At 47.6% G+C, this 16,147-nt stretch overlaps 1 protein-coding gene across 1 annotated transcript; it reads left to right on the forward strand.

The window, feature by feature from the left end:
- The first annotated feature begins 700 nt into the window (after positions 1-700).
- Positions 701-11,104, forward strand: LOC109679916 (zinc finger protein 449-like). Its single transcript, XM_074062205.1, has 5 exons — positions 701-973; positions 2,695-2,899; positions 5,771-5,845; positions 6,157-6,318; positions 10,934-11,104. The coding sequence occupies exons 1-5, from the start codon at positions 701-703 to the stop codon at positions 11,044-11,046; spliced, it is 828 nt and encodes a 275-aa protein (XP_073918306.1). The 3' UTR covers positions 11,047-11,104.
- The last annotated feature ends 5,043 nt before the right edge of the window (positions 11,105-16,147 follow it).

The raw sequence follows: 16,147 nt of genomic DNA on the forward strand, positions 1-16,147 counted from the left end.
GCTGTCCCTGCAGGGCCTGGCTATAAGGGGGACTGCAAGCTAGAAGAACTTTTGAGGTTCTGCAGTACAATCTCTCCTTAGCGTTCCTACTCGTGTGTGTGTCTGTGTGTGTGTGTGTGTGTGTATGTGTGTGAGAGAGTGTGTGTGCAGTCTCCCGGTATTCAGAAACACAAGATTGCCCTCGTTAGACTGGGAGTGGGCTCAAGGCCTGCACATCTGTAGGAGTCTCCTTAATTGCAGGGGTTACCAGCCTGGGGCCCGTGCACTTCTAGAGCAGAACTGCCCAATGCTGGATAGCTCTCTGCAGCTAAAATGTGGCCGGCAACTCAATTGGTGATTTTCATTATTCCCACTGAAGTGGCCACATGGGGGTGTTGGCTCTCATGCTGGAGAGGAGGGCGCAGTGCCAGAGGGTCTGTGGATGGGCTTGGAGATTATGGGAAACTTTTGCAAGCTGAACGCAGAGGTGGACTCGTATGCGTATTTATCTGGGAAGAGAGTCAGTCCACGTCCTCGGGCTTGGTAAGGTTTGATTCTGAAAACCTGAGGGCACTGAGTATGTCTTCTCATCGCCACCGCTATGCCTCACTTCTCACGTTTTCCTCTGCTGTAGGTGGCTCCCCCGAAGGAGTTCGGAGAGAAGAGTCCTGGAATCTGAGGCCTCAGGCCCCAGATAAGCTCTAAGGAGCCAGCGGGCACAATGGATAGCCCCACGGACTACTCCCTCCTGGCCCCCTTCCTGTGCAAAGGGGATCCCGTGCTGCACCGGGACGACGCAGACAGTGAAGCCTCCCGCCAGCGCTTCAGGCAGTTCCAGTACATAGCAGAAGCTGGGCCTCGGGAAGTTTTCAGAAAACTCTCGGAGCTCTGCAGTCAGTGGCTGAAGCCAAGGATGCGTTCTGTGGAACAAATCCTGGAGCTGCTCGTGTTGGAGCAATTCCTGACTATTCTGCCCACCCACCTAGAGGCCAGGGTGAGCACTTACTGCCCAGAGAACAAAGAAAGACTCTTTTCCCTCATAGAAGACTTACAGAGAGAACATGAGAGACCAGAGTACCAGGTAAGAAAAGAGTTTGGGGCCTTTGTTCTTAGACCCAAAGAGGCACCGAGGCAGATGGGTGTGGACCAGATGTTTTATGCCTGTGTCATTCCACAGCCCTTTCAGTTCTCCCTTCTGCTGGCTCACTGGCTCTTAACCCTCTCTGGCTGATCCTATCCCCTCTGCTATCGTTAAATGAAATTCACATATAGCAGAATTCAGCTGCATGCATCGACCAAATCCATCCATATTTGGCTCGATGGCCTGAAGGCCAGTTCCAGGCTCGGCCCGTGTGCATGAGCCCTGCCAATGCACGAGTGAGGGGTTTTACCTCGTTTCAGAGTTGGTTAAGAAAAGAGAGGAAGGAGAAGAGATGGCAGGGCGAATGCCGCCCACACATCGGAAACTACTATGTGGCTCTTTCCCGAAACTGCTTTCCAGCCCCGAGCCCAGCAGGGTCTAGAGAGGACCTAAAGGAAGGGAACACATTTGATTATTGCTAATGTGCACCTCTGCATAAACTTGTTTGGGCTTCCCCTCACCGGATGACATCAGGAAGCAGTCACATGCCTCCATCCGTGCTTAGATTCAGTGTGATGTGACACTTAGGAATTCAGACAGTGAGGCACAAGTGCTATGAGCAGTACTGCTGCTTGTCATGTGATTTCCCAAAGTGGCAAACAAGTCTTGGTAAATGGGAACAATAAGTCACGTAGTCTTCCTCTGCTTTGCACAGGAGTGCATTCCCAAGAAATCAGAGTCACGCTAAAATGTGCCAAGTATTTTGTCTGTAACTGATCTGCAGGATGTGGTTCTCCGAAGGTCATGTTACCCACGTGGATGTTTGAGGGAGAACTCCACGTTGGGTAGGGACGTGGGACAGCTCTGCATTGTGAGAGACGCTCCCATCTCTGGCCCACTAAAGTGCACTGGCACCATGCGCCAGCATTTCCAAAACGGCCCGTGGGAGCCGTGGCACCGTCCTCTGTTCAGAACAGCTGCGTGAAGCCTCGCTCTGGAGAGGCCACAGCTGGGCCCAGGACAGTGTCTCTGGGAGGAGGAAGCAGGTGCTTCCAGCTGTGTGTAAGGGACGCTTGGTTATGGGGGAGTGGGGCAGGACACTCTGCAGGAGCTGTTGGCATCAGGGGAGGTGACGCCCTGGACAGGAGGCTTCCAACCTTTCCTGCCATCCTTGGGTAGCACGAATGAGTTGTTTCCCTTCCTTTCTCTGTCCTCTTGGTTTTTAACTATAGAAGATTTTGCCTTTGAGGGTCTAGACATGCCCTGTCCAGTACAGAAGCCACGAGCCCCTCCTGGCTCTTGAGCGCTTGAAGTGTGTGGCCAGTGCACTCTGAAATCTGCACTGAGTATCAAAAGCACACCGCCTGTGAACGTCTTTGCATGAAGGGGAAAGCAGCGGAAGACCTCGCTAGTACTTGTTTGCATGGATCACATGTTGAAATCATGGGTCTTGGACATGTGAGAATAAGGGTGACATACTATTACAGTTGGCCAAACTCCATTCTTTCTATGCCTTGCTTCTCGGGGCCACTGGGCAATTTCAAGCTACACGTGTGGCTCATTGGACCGTGGGTGGGCAGTTTACTTCCAGAGTGTCTGGACTTTGGACTGATGGGTTCTGGCCTTTTTCCCAGATTGACATAGATGACACGCTCTTTGAAGAACTGCCACCAGTGCAAACAGAACTCATGCCACCACACAGGCACTCGCGGTCACCTGCACTCCAGCTAAGGGGATCTGCCCAAGAGGCCTTGGGGGCAGAGGCGTGGATCCCACAGTCAGGGCAGCAAGAGCTGAACTACCATGCTGCTGGCAAATGCAAGCCCTTTCTGGATCCTGGTAAGGCGAGGGTTTTCTTCCTGCTCTTTCTTCCTGCTTGAGAACTCAAGTGAACTCGGGGGTTCTGTGATTGTGGGTCGCAAAGGCTACAGCTGCTATTATGGCATGAGCACCTCATTTGGGCTGAATACTTGGGTAATACGCTGTCTTCAGATCCTCAAAGAGGGTTCTGTTACTTGCGGCGCGTAAAGGAAGTATCTATCTTATTATTTCCCCACCTAGAAGAGTGCTTTTCCAATTATGGTACGCAGGCCCTCCTCATTAGTACAACCCAGGGTGCTTGGCTAACATGCTTTCTAGGTGAGTGCGACACACACAAAGGTTTCAATGTCATTGCTCCCGACACAACAGGGTGAGTTCTGGAAGGAGCAAATCCAGTGGGAAAGGGTAGCTGGATCTTGTAGTCCGGGTGCTCCTGTGTGTCCTTCCCCTTGGGGTTCTCCTACATTGTTAGAAACCATGCCCCTTACCCCAGCCCTCCCCTCACCCCCCATGAACATTGGCCCCATTCTGGCTGCAGCCCCATCCCTTACTTCAGCAGGCACAGTTTGAATGTTGTGGCACATTGACCAACCGCATGGTGGAACTACAGAAGGGTCCAACAGACAAAATGGAAACAACTTGAGAACAACCCAAGTTATGCACTGGAAGTGCCTGATGTGTCCATAAGTAGCACAGGGCCAGGGCTTAGAAACCACGTGTCTTCCACATCTTAGCACCTCCATTCAACCAGCATCACCAGATGTGTCAAGAGCCAGGTCAGGTGGTAGACCCTGGGGATGTGGCAGTAAACACAGCAGAAACGCAGCCCCAGTCCTCCTGGAGCTCACCCTCTGGCTGGTGGTTCACATATGTCCACAGGACAGCCTGTCCCGTATGTGATGGGGAAGGTGTGTAGGAGGGCATGGGGGGGCCAGCTGGGAGGGATGACCTGTCGGGGAAGTGGATCTCAGCAAACACCTGCAGCATGAACTCAGCCTGCTGAGTGGTGCAAGTGATGAGGGGAGAGGACCCTGGGCAGGAGGACCATTGAGTGCATAGGCCCTGGAGACAGAGAGAAGACCCTTTGCTGCCTTGCGGGGGGGAGGGGTGGGGCGGTGGACTGGAGCCATGTTGGTGATGATGGGGTGAAAGGGGTGATTCAAACGTTGTTTAGCAGGTGTGATGGACTGACTGGGTGTTGGGTGATGAACAAGAAGGGGTGACTACAGCATACAGGTCCTTGCCCAGAGACCTGGAAAGACAGTTTCCGCGGAGCAAAGTGGTCTGCGGTTGACACAGGCTTAAGTATTGTCTCATCTGAACTCAAACCATACACTTGTAGATGCTAGAGGGAGATGGTACTAAGACCTCAATAGTCAGAACTAGCAGGAGTACTGCTCCTAAAATGTAAGCTGTGTAGCACTGAGTATCCTGTCTCTGCCACTTTCTGTGCCTCATCAGTGCCATTATGAGCCAGGTATAGCCCACACTAGGTCCAGAAGTGTGTGCTGACCTTCTTCCTGAGACTCGGCCACACGGTGCTTACAACACCCTGCCCTGCACATAACTAGAGCCTAACAGGATCTTTCTATGGTGTCTCAGCACCTCTAATGACCCCACCCCGGCCCCCGCACACACACCCACCCAGGCAGGTCCAAAGCTGTGAGGTCCGTGGAACACTGGCACTACTGCTTGCTCAGGGGAGTGAGGCACAGACAGAGGCCAGGAAAAATATCAAGTTTCATATGCTACCCAGTAATGGCCTGCTACATGGATGTAGAGCTCTTTCACATTTTGAGTTCCACGCACTGATGCCATCTGGAACTGTTAGGTCAGTTGATTGTCCTGTGGACTCAGCCATTCCCACATTTCTTTCTCATTTTCTTATCACCAAAATATCATCCTCCCCACACGGGGTGAGACGGTGAAGGATGTGGGGGCTGAACAAGGGAAAGACTTGGCCAATGAGCCGGGGGAGTGGCCCAAACTGTAGAACGCCTACCTAGCAAGTGTGAGGCCCTGAGTTCAAACCCCAGTGCTGCCCCTCCCAAAAAAGACATGGCCAAGAGGCAGATGTGCCTCACCAAGCTTTGTTGACAGACAATCAGGTTTGCTTATGGGGAAGGTCCTGAGTCAGGAAGCCAGGCAAGGGTTCTTCCAGCTGAGGGAGGGGTCACAGGGGCCTAGCTGAGGTCACCTCTCATCTTCTCAGGAATGGCTGATGGGTAGTCATAGTCACTGTCTGGGACAGGAGACACTATCACCTTGGGTTTCTTTTTCCCTCAAGGCTTTGCCTTTCAACAGCCAGCAGGTATCGGGCAAAGTTTTATAGGGTATGCAAAGCAAGCAGGCTCCAAATAGCTCAAAATCTGCTTTGGGGGCTAATTTTCAAATAATTGGTTGTGAAGGTATTTGGAGTTGGTGGCACTGGCCTTTTGAGTGACAGAGTCTCAGTCTGCCTAGACCAGGACAAGGAGGGCTTTCAGGCCGCTGTATGAAACAACTGCTCAGGTGGCTTCCATCACAACAGCAGAAGTGGGCACAGGGACCTGATCTCTCAGTGACATTAAATGTTAACAGCAGTGCCCCGGAGCTAAGCTCTAAAACACAATGAGCCTTGTCTAGTGGATGTAAGAATTTTCCAATAGAACAGATATGGTCAGATATCCTCCCCAACTCTTAATCCACACGCTCTCCCGACACAGCTTATGCAAGTGCTAGTTTCTGCTCACCTCAACCTACCTTGCTCTTGGTGAAGTAATTCTAAGTGAGGAGGACGTAGGTGCTGAGAGCGCACATGTCCAAGAAAGCATCTTGAATTCTGAGGCAGTCTGTAGTGACTCAGATCCCACCCCCACCCCACCACACCCACACTTTCCCTCTGGCCAGGACCTGAAATGCTGGAGCCTGACTGGAGCTTCCTGCTGGAGCATGGAGGAGAGGAACTGTTGGGCTCCAAGAGAGGTAGGTGAGGGGTTACTGAATGCCAGGGAAGAAAGAACAGTTAATGCCCGCCTTCATCAGGGTAGAGAGGGTGGGGATGTCTCTTGGGAGTCTCCACCTTCTCCCCCCCACCACCCCCGCTCCCCCTTGCTCCCTCCCCCCTCCCCCCGCCCAGCTAGAGTGTAACTCTTCTTTGCCATCTGTCTAATCTCCCTGGAAGAAGATGACCTGCTATTTCTGTTTCTTCTCTTGGGGTTTTGGTGCTGGGAGGGACAATGAATAAAATGCCCAAGCAGAAAAACCTGGAGTGTTATTCATGTTTTGTCTCTCAGAATACGAACAGCTGGAGCCTATCTGCAAAGAGCCCCCTGACGAGCTACTGGACAGTTGCATGAAGCCCGGGTCCCACCTAGGAGAGAGCTCCGACTGGGAGGAGTCTCTCAACCTGAGAGTCCTCATGCCAAAGGTTCCCAGAGAGAAATCTTACCACTGTGGTCAGTGTGAAAAGTGTTTTCCTTATAGGCACCAACTTGCTGTTCACCTGAAAACTCATTCAGGAGAGCTAGGTTACAAGTGCTCCGTGTGTGGGAAAAGGTTCCTTCTCAGGTCAGAACTTTATCGCCACCAGCTCATTCACAAGGGGGAGAAGCCCTATGAATGTGCTGAGTGCAAGAAGCAATTCACTCACGGGGCACACCTTGCCATGCACCAGAAAAGACATTCTGAAAAAATGTACCAATGCGTGCAGTGTAGGAGGAAGTTTCTGTATAAGTCGAGTCTGATGGAGCACATGAAAACTCACACAAGGGAACAATCTTACGGGTGCTACTGTTGTGAGAAAAGCTTTAGCAGTTGGACAGCTCTCATTCTACACCAGAAAACACACACTGAAGAGAAACCATTTGCATGTGATCACTGTGAGAAAAGATATAGGCAGAGATCCAGCCTGATGGTTCACGTGAGAATCCACACAGGGGAGAAGCCATACAAGTGTAGCCACTGTTCTAAAAGCTTCAGAAAGAAATCGGGCCTTATTGCACACCAAGCTGCACACTTTAGAGAAGAATTCCCTGAGCACGTCGAGGTACCTGGGTTCTGCACAGAGTGACAGTAACTCCTGAGAGCCCACCCTTGCGGTGGGCTGTCTTGGCAGAGCAGATTTGTTTGAGCTCATTGCAGAGAAGAGCTTTGCACTTAGCTATTTTTAAAACCCACCTTCCAAGGCATATAAATTCTCGAGCATTCGCCTGCACTTGCCACCATCCTAGACTTGATTTTCTGGGCCTGGGCACCCTTTGATTAGCTGTTCCAATGACAATGATTTTGTCCTGAGCCAGCCGCGTTCTAGGCGTAAGTAAGAAGCATGCACACGGTGCTGTTCCTTTCAGAGCTCTGGCCCCCATGCCAGTAACACCTGCTCTGCTGCTCTGTACTATTGGCACGGATAAAGTTCTGACCTGTAAAGGAAATACACACCCTCTTCCCGTTCCTGCCTCTTCAGTTCACTGTCTGAGCAATGCAGAGATGCCATGTTGAACCATGGAGACAAGCACTTTTCTTGATTCCTGCCACAGCACATGCCAGAGTCACTCACTGGCTTTGGTGCAGCCTTGGCGCTCTGCTTTTGCATCTGCATCGTTTGATTCTTTAACACGGTCTACTTTGGACACGTGGACGATGTGACCAATTCCTAACTGCTATGAAGAGCAGCATACAGCACCCACAAATAAATACTGTGACCATTAAGAGGGAATGAGTTGACATATGGGCCCTGCTTTGGAGTAAGATTCCAGCAGATAGCAGCCTATTGTATTGCCTTTCTTTGACATTGGAAATAATGATAGCACTCAGAGTTTGCAGTTGTGCCTTATGGCTGGCTAGGTTTTGTCACCTTCCATCAATGTGAGGTTATGTTGTTTGTGATTTTGCCTCGGCTTATTGTTGTACTTTTCATCTCATTCCCTCCTTTTTGCCTCGAGGGGCAGACAATGCTGAACTTTCCCTGTCAGTTTTTGGCTATATTGCCTTTGGATGAATAAAGGAGGTTCCCTCTATTTCTGCCTTGTGGTCACCTTTATATTTTAAAAACTCTCTTATTTGATAATGGACCAGGGAAAATAAGGGTGCTCTCACAGGACCCTTTTCAAATTAACTTACATGAAGACACTGAGCATGGTTTTGAGAAGAGGTGCAAGTGGCTCTCGTGAGCGCACACAGCTGGCCATGGCACCTCCCTGGCCACGGACGGTGGGGAAAAGTCCGCATTTCAGGCAGAGAGCAGCAATTAAAAACACAACGTTAGTGGACTTTAAGACAGGAAAGCCAGTGTGGCTGAAATAGAGTAGTTTAGGAAAACGGAAAGGAGCCAGACCACATAGTCAGCAAATGGAAAGTTCTTCCCAATTCACCTATTGTACAGTCCCTCCTCTTGTAACTTCTGTTTTTTGGAGACAGGCTGTCTGTGAACTCCTTTGCTGTGGCCTCAGAACCCGAGTAGCAGGGATGACAGCCGTGTACTACCATGCTTGGCACCCCTGCTTTTTCCTTCATTAGCATGCATGAGTTGTACAAAGGGGAGTATTTGTGATATTTTCATACATGCATGTAAGGTGCCTTGATTAAATCCACCCCCTCTATTATTCTTTTTTATCCCCCTTTAAAATAAATGTATTGGGTTTCCTCATTCCATTTTCATACACGTGAGGGAAGTGCGTGCATCATATTCACCCCCCTTCCGCCGCCCTTCCTCTGCCCTCTTCCCATTGACCTAGTCCAGATAATGTGGCGGGGGTTGGGGCAAAGGAGAGGGTGAGATGAGCGTGGGCTAATGGTGTTTTCTCTATTTGAGAGGCAGGGATGATGCAGATGGCATTTTTTAAGTTAGAAGAGCAAATACAGGAAAAGTGGGCCAACCTAAAACAATTTAGGCCGGCAGAATGGTTCAAGTATGTCAGTAACACTGGTAATGACAAGAGTGTAAATAGACTAACTTCACTAGTAAAAACATACACATCGGTAGGCTGGTTTCAGCAAGCAAATGTAGACAGATACTGTGCATATGAGACACTAGATAAGAACGTGTAACAGCCTGAAGTCCAGGAAGAGAGAGGTATCAGGGAAATACCAAGAGAAAGCCGATAGAGATTCAAATACATCCTTCAGAAAAAACAGTGTTAGGGATTAGAAGGTAACCTCAGCAGGAAAGGCTTAGTTTACCAAGAAGTTGTATCAATTTTAGACAGACGTGCATGGTTTAGTTACCGATTTTTGTCACACATTAGCCCCGAATTTATTGTGTTAAACAATACACAGCTGTTATTTACAAAAAGAAAAGAGAAGAGAAGAGAAGAGAAGAAGGGTGCCTTGTGTACGACACATTGTGGAGAAGCCTGGGGACGCTCAGCTGATTTAGAGTCATTAGGTGCCGCATACCTGGTCTTTGGGGTTCATCTAGGGGCAGTGGCAAGATTGCCTTGCTCTGTACACTGAGTGTTTACCTGTTTGTGCTCTCTGGTCCCCGGGTACACGTTCTGGAGACCAGTTATCCGGGTGTTAAATGATGAGTTTTAACAAGTTGAGCGTTTATTTACTTATCCATTTACGGTGCTACTGGGGTTTGAACTTACTTCCTCACGCTTGCTGGGCAGGCCGTCTACCACTTGAGCTGCAACAGCAGCCCTTTTCTGTGACAAGTATTTTCGTGGTAGGTTCTCTGGAACTATTTGCCCTGGCTGGCTTTCAACCTCGATTCTCCTGACCTGTGCCTCCTGAGTAGCTAGGATTCCAGGTGTGAGCCACAGACACCAGGCGGCACCCACCTTTTAATCTGGCAGTAAAAACAGACCGCTAAATCCTGTCACCTAGGAGGGGCTTTGCCTCCCCAAGGCGGGCTGGGAACACTGTCCCTCACGATCCCATCCTTGCCTTTCCTCCTGACAGCAGAGAGCCCACAGCAGTCCCTCCAAAGTTTTGACAGCTCGATCCTCCTCCATCAGCAGGGTTGTTTCATAGTGTTGCTAAGGTTGCTAACCCAGGACTACAGGGGAGACTGGGGAAATCAGGTCCCACACGACTCACCACGAGGTGGCGGAAGAGAGTCGTTGCACGTTGCCTTTTGCACCTGCGGTCCCCAGGCATGTTTCCTGGAGGGAAGCAGTCTTGGGCACCTCCAGCAAACTGCATGAGCCTGATTCCTCCACCCTCTGTCAGTCCTAACCTCCTGGCGTGAGCTGAATAGTCTCGAAAATAACCAGAGCTCACTCTTAAGAGTGGGCCCAGCCCTCCTTTCTTTTCTGGGTCTCTAAAGCATGTGCCTCTTGTTAGCTTTTATGTTGATTCTGGGCGGCCCCACTTCTCAGGTGTTAACAATTGAGGTTGGGGTACCGGGAAATTTCTCCTCGCTTGTTGTTTCCTGTTTGTGTCGTCATAGGGGAACTCTCAGGTGTCTTGCATGGGCTACTTGCTTGCTACTAGCATCTTGAATAGCGAATATTACAAAAATACTGGTCATTTTTTCATATTTGCCTTTGGTTGGCATCTCTGGTGCCGAACTTTCAACAAGAATAAGAGTGTATGAACTACTGGAGATGACTTTAAATAATCACATGTGAGGCTGTTCAAGAGGGTCAGACGGTCTGGGCACCAGTGGCTCATCCTTCTAATCCCAGCTAGTTGGGAGGCTGATATCATGTGGTTTGAGGTCAGCCAGAGCAAATTGTTGGAGAGACCCCATCTCCTAAATAATCAGGGAAAAATGGACTGGAAGTGTGCCTCATTCAGTAGAGCTTCTGCTTTGGGAGCACGTGCTTTACAAGCCCAAATCTGTAAGTTCAAACCCAGTCACAACAACAAGGAAAGGATGAATAGAAGGCCTGAAAAGAGCTGTGGGTGGTGGTAAGAATGACCTTCTGGGTCCAATTGGTATAGCAGTTTGTAGAAGTTTTTCCTTATCTGTCTCTTCTCAACTAGATTCCTGTCCCCAGAAAGAGAGAGTGTGGGGGGCAGGCAGTGAAGGAAAGAGCCTATTACCCCTTCTTTGTTTGTGGTGGAAGGGGTATTACCTCTCCACTGTATTTCCTGAGACTCTTTGCTTCATCCTGTGTCTTCCAGGGCATTATTGTCAGGGTGATCCTCCACATGCTAAGGAGTTCCGCAGTGCATCCAGGGCTAAAGAAAGAGTGAAGGACCACTGTGATTCTTACTCCACGATTTCCTCAAGCTGAGCGACGGTATACTTAACCATTGGGAAGTTTTCCAAATATATACCAAATAAATGGCCCTTACATGTCTATGTGTCTTGATGTTTTTTTTTGTGATGGTTTTACACATGGATGAAAATGATTTCCTGTTAATTTGTGTCAGGCAGAAAAATTCCCTTCCATTGGAGAACATCATTCTGAGTGAGGTTAGCCTGGCCCAAAAGACCAAAAATCGTATGTTCTCCCTCATATGTGGACATTAGATCAAGGGCAAACACAACAAGGGGATTGGACTATGAGCACATGATAAAAGCGAGAGCACACAAGGGGGGTGAGGATAGGTAAGACACCTAAAAAAGTAGCTAGCATTTGTTGCCCTTAACGCAGAGAAACTAAAGCAGATACCTTAAAAGCAACTGAGGCCAATAGGAAAAGGGGACCAGGAACTAGAGAAAAGGTGAGATCAAAAAGAATTAACCTAGAAGGTAACACCAACGCACAGGAAATCAATGTGAGTCAATGCCCTGTATAGCTATCCTTATCTCAACCAGCAAAAACCCTTGTTCCTTCCTATTATTGCTTATACTCTCTCTACAACAAAATTAGAGATAAGGGCAAAATAGTTTCTGCTGGGTATTGAGGGGGCAAGGGGGGAGGGAGGGGGCGGAGTGGGTGGTAAGGGAGGGGGTGGGGGCAGGGGGGAGAAAAGACCCAAGCCTTGTATGCACATATGAATAGTAAAACAATAAAAAAAATTCCCTTCCAAAACCATTTCCAAATCCTCACAAGCATTTTATGGTACATTGTAGCATAAAACATAGTTTGCATATATGATTAGTTTTACAAGTCAGAAGATACGGGCAGTGTACTGTATTTTCCAGGTCAGCTCAATGTAATCACAAGAGACAGGACAAAGGGAAGCAAGAGGATCAGAATCAGGATTCAAGGTTAAATTGATGTGGCTATGGGATATAAGCCATACAGTGCTGATGTCCTGTAGAATCTGAAAATGGGAATATAAATGGCTCTTCTCTAAAGCTTCCAGAAGATACTAGACCAAGTCAGCACCTTCGTTTTCAACTGCTGTCTTTCTCAACTGTACTAAAATAGATTTGTGTTATGTCCCTAAATGTATAATGTATTATTCAGAAACTCATACACCTGCCGCCAAGATGTAGGGTCTACGTTTCCTGCTAATGGGTTACACCAGAAGTGATGCTGTGTAAATTCTGAGGCAAGATACTAGAAGACCACTTGGTTTCCATTTTGTTCATGGTAAGGGGGGAGATTTTGTGCCCCATTTAAACAGTCTGCATCTACATTAATTTGATGCCAGTTCTGCCTATCTGTGTGCTTTTGTATACTTTGGAGGTAGGTCTGTGCTGTGTTTACGTCTTCTTTGGCTCAAGAATCCTATTTGACTTTCAAAATTAAACCCATCCTGGTTTGGAAACCTTGCATATTTGTTTCTCTACAGGCACAATCTGCTTTTTTTTTTTTTTGTGGTACTGGAGGTGGAACTCAGGGTCTCACAGGTTCTGCCACTTGAGCCATACCTCCAGCCAGGCACAATCTGCTTTTAAAGATGACAGTCTGACTTTTACAAGGTATTTATTTAAGCAGGTGGAAATTTTACTTCATATCCAGTAGAATATATGTTAAGGTATTTCAATGTCCAAGTAACTTAATGAATAAATAAATCAACAAACAAAACAATTTCCTATTAGTTTTGTTATTTTGGAGAACTCTAATACAGAAAGTAAATTGCAATTTATGAAAAGATCATTTATACTATAGTTCAGCCAATCAGTAAAATAGGGCTAATTTTAAAAAATAGAGAAAAAAGTAGCTACTTACAAATTATGAAAAAGCATGATAAAGTTAGCAAAAATAAAGAAAGGTCTGCATGTGCCTATGTCCAGGTCTGCTGGTGTGTTTTTATGGCTAGCTCATAAGTGCAGGCAGTCTAAAGATGCCCATGAAGCAGCAGGCTTCAGGCTTAAGTGAATATGATGGTACCCTGTATTCTGAGGACTGGAGGCTCAGCCAGCCTACTCAAGAGGGGTCATCTCTTGGTGATCCTTCTTGGGCACAGATCACAGATAAGAAATGACCAAATCATGAAATGCTCAGGCAAAACTGACCAAACAACACTCACAGCAATCATTTTCTAGTGATATAATACCTTTTGCCTCTAAACCTCTACCTTGCAAAAGTGTGCGTTATTTTTCTGTTGAGCTGAAAGATGGGAAGGTTTTAGAAGCTGTGAAGAAACAGGCCTCAAAAAGGAATTTTCATAGCCTTGCTTCTCTCTGATGAGATTTGTACAAAAGGGAAAGGGAAAGGTGTGAGGGTGTGTGTTCACACCACAGCCTTCGGAGCTGCTCCCTCACTAGCTTGCAGGACACAGGCAGCTTCATGAGGCCCTGAAGCATGGGTAGGACATGGACAGGAACCAGGGTACCCTCGGGACAGAGTCCTCCTCAGGATTACTTAGTTCTTCTTGTTTCCTCTGCCTTGGTTGCCCTTTTTCAGATCAGTCTCAGCAGTTCCTTCTGATAATATCTTTTAGGGCCTGGTGTCATCTTTTCTTTGCATAGCTCAAATATATAAATGTAGCAACAACTTGAACAGTAAAACACCAGTCATCCTTGCTGAATTGGTCCCTCTTCAGAAGAGTTTAGAACTAACTCACCTGTTTCACTTGCCTTTATCCAACTCCAGCTCTAGCCGTGACTGACAATGGGTGTCTCCATTTCTACTTGGCATTGTGCCACCCAAATGAGTCCTGAGATGAACTGCTATCTTCCAGAGTTGGAAATCTGAGCACTACTGGAATTTTATAATGGGCTAAATGAACTTTTTGTAATTCTTCAATGTTTTACTTTCTCCATTGCACCGTAAACTTTGTAAGGTCAATACACCATAGGCACGCAGTGGAAAAGACGAGCCCTTCTGACACAGATGGATGTCCATCTAAGTGTTGATTTTGAAACCAGACGAAGTGGCTCATGCTGTAATCCTAGCTGCTTGGGAGACTGAGATCAAGAAGATTGCAGTTCAACACTAGCCTGGATAAAAATAGTGACACATCATCTTGAACACAAAGGTGGGTGTGGTGGCACACACCTCTCACCCCAGCTATGTGGGAAGTATAAATAGGATTGCAGAGAACCTATTTGAAAAATACCTAAAGCAAAAAGGGCTGGGGACATGGCTCAAGTGGTAGAGCACCCGCTTAGCGATCACAGGGCCCTGAGTTCAAAACCCCAGTACCGCCAATAAAAAATGTTAATTTTGCATCAGGGAGAGACTTTCTCCATGAAAATAAAACAGATGAGGTTAAGCTATGAGAAAAGAAAAAAAAACCTATTACTGCTAGTTTCCTTTCTTTTTTCCTTATTTTACTCAATAATGAGTGTAAGTGCAAGTTCTGCCCACTTTCCATGGGGCCACAGACTGACCTCTTCTCTGGCACTGTTGAGTTATACAAAATGTGATTTGTCAAGAGACCTTTTTGAGTTGAATATATTGGATTCTCTCCAAACAGAGTACAGCGAAGTCTAAGCCTTCATTATTATGCTCTGAAAACTTGTAAAGTAGATGAGAATGTAGACTCCTCTACATATTAAAAGTAATGTTACAAGTGACTCCTAGCATTTGTAAACTGTTAGCAATTAAAGTATGACCCCATAGCTTTGAATGTGATCTCAAAAGCCAGTGAATAGGACAAATGTGACTTTGCCTCAGAGAGGCAGAAACCAAGACTAAATCTTGCTCAAGGTTTTGAAGGTCAGCAGGAGAAACGAATGCGTAGTGTCCACTTGAAAGCTCCTTTGGCTCCTGGGAGATGGTAAATTCTAGGGCAATGCAGCAAGGCAGGTAAGAGTGGGAGAAGGTGGGCGGTTGAAGACCAGGGAGCAAAGGAGAGCTTCCCTCACGGTTTCACTCAGGTCAGTGTTAGAAAGAAGAATGTATGTAACCAAGGATATGAAAATAGATTTCTTTAAATCTTCATGCCAAGAATCCTCAGACAGTTTTTGTTCACTCTGAAGAGCAAGTGACTCTTAGTTTGAAGACCTAGCTGACTAAGTAAAGGAGCCCTTCAGTGCCCAGGATACTGCTGATCTGCTGAAGGGGCCAAAGACCTCAGAAGTGATGACCCACCCAAAACTGCTAGAGGGAGCCCCTATTTTTTAAGAGCACTTTGGACAGGCCTGAGCAACAGTGCTGTCTCCTTCATAGCACCCATTGTCAAGTGCACCTCTGAGGCACTGGATGGATCCAGCTCCTGACCGTCTCCAGAATGAGGCAAGAATTAGGAGTGTTCAGAGAAATGCAAACCTCCCTGGCAGAGGGAGGTTTCCCTGCTACATCGTTTCAGGCTTCTGTGTAACCTGTGCCAGGGCCAGTTTCCAGAGGAGACAGTGTGCTGGGCAGGCTGAGTCACAAAGGGCCAGCAGGCAGCTAGGATGTTTGAAAAGACACAGAGATGCTTTCTAAGTGTTTTGGTCAGTTCCACCCCAGTTTTAAGGTCCTTACAATGTAACCAGCTTCATGAGTGGTGACTGATGTGCCACATGGCAAAGGTGCTGGTGCAGGAGTGTGTCCTGGGTTTCATACTCAGGGACAGCCAGGGCCCCCATACACCCACCAGTCAGAGCACATCAAGGGCACAAAGCTTGCTGGCCTGGAGACAGATACAGAGTGAGATTAGGGAGATAAGCACTGGGAGGCTCAAAATTGTTCAAACGCATGGAGATTTGGTACCCGCATATAAAATTTGTGCATATCTGCCAACTACATGAGAACAAGGTGAAAATTAAATTTACCTTTAAACAGGCTCACATGTTTAAGGAGTTTATATAGATAATCCAGCATTTGGCCTGCCTTTGAAAGGGTTACTCAGCTTTTAAGACAACTTCTGCTCAGAGAAAGGATACAAGGGATGTTCTAAGACAGTAGTTCTCACTGTGGGCTGATGGAGTAGCAGTACAGGTGAGATCTTGTCAGAAAGGTCAATTTTGGGGCTAGGCCATGGCATGAGTGGTAAAGCACCTGACTAGCACGCTCAATGCACTGAGTTCAAGCCCTAGTACTGCAAAACAAAAAAATGTCAGTTTTT

The sequence above is a fragment of the Castor canadensis genome, chromosome X (genome assembly GCF_047511655.1).
Source record: "Castor canadensis chromosome X, mCasCan1.hap1v2, whole genome shotgun sequence".
NCBI classification, from domain to species: Eukaryota; Metazoa; Chordata; class Mammalia; order Rodentia; family Castoridae; genus Castor; species Castor canadensis.

What these genes read in the sequence shown, in the direction of transcription:
- LOC109679916 (XM_074062205.1), top strand. Translation starts at nt 701, where the DNA reads ATGGATAGCCCCACGGACTACTCCCTCCTGGCCCCCTTCCTGTGCAAA. An exon ending in CAAGCCCTTTCTGGATCCTG is followed by an intron (nt 2,900 to 5,770) that starts GTAAGGCGAGGG and finishes CCCTCTGGCCAG; the next exon opens with GACCTGAAATGCTGGAGCCT. An exon ending in ACTGTTGGGCTCCAAGAGAG is followed by an intron (nt 5,846 to 6,156) that starts GTAGGTGAGGGG and finishes TTTGTCTCTCAG; the next exon opens with AATACGAACAGCTGGAGCCT.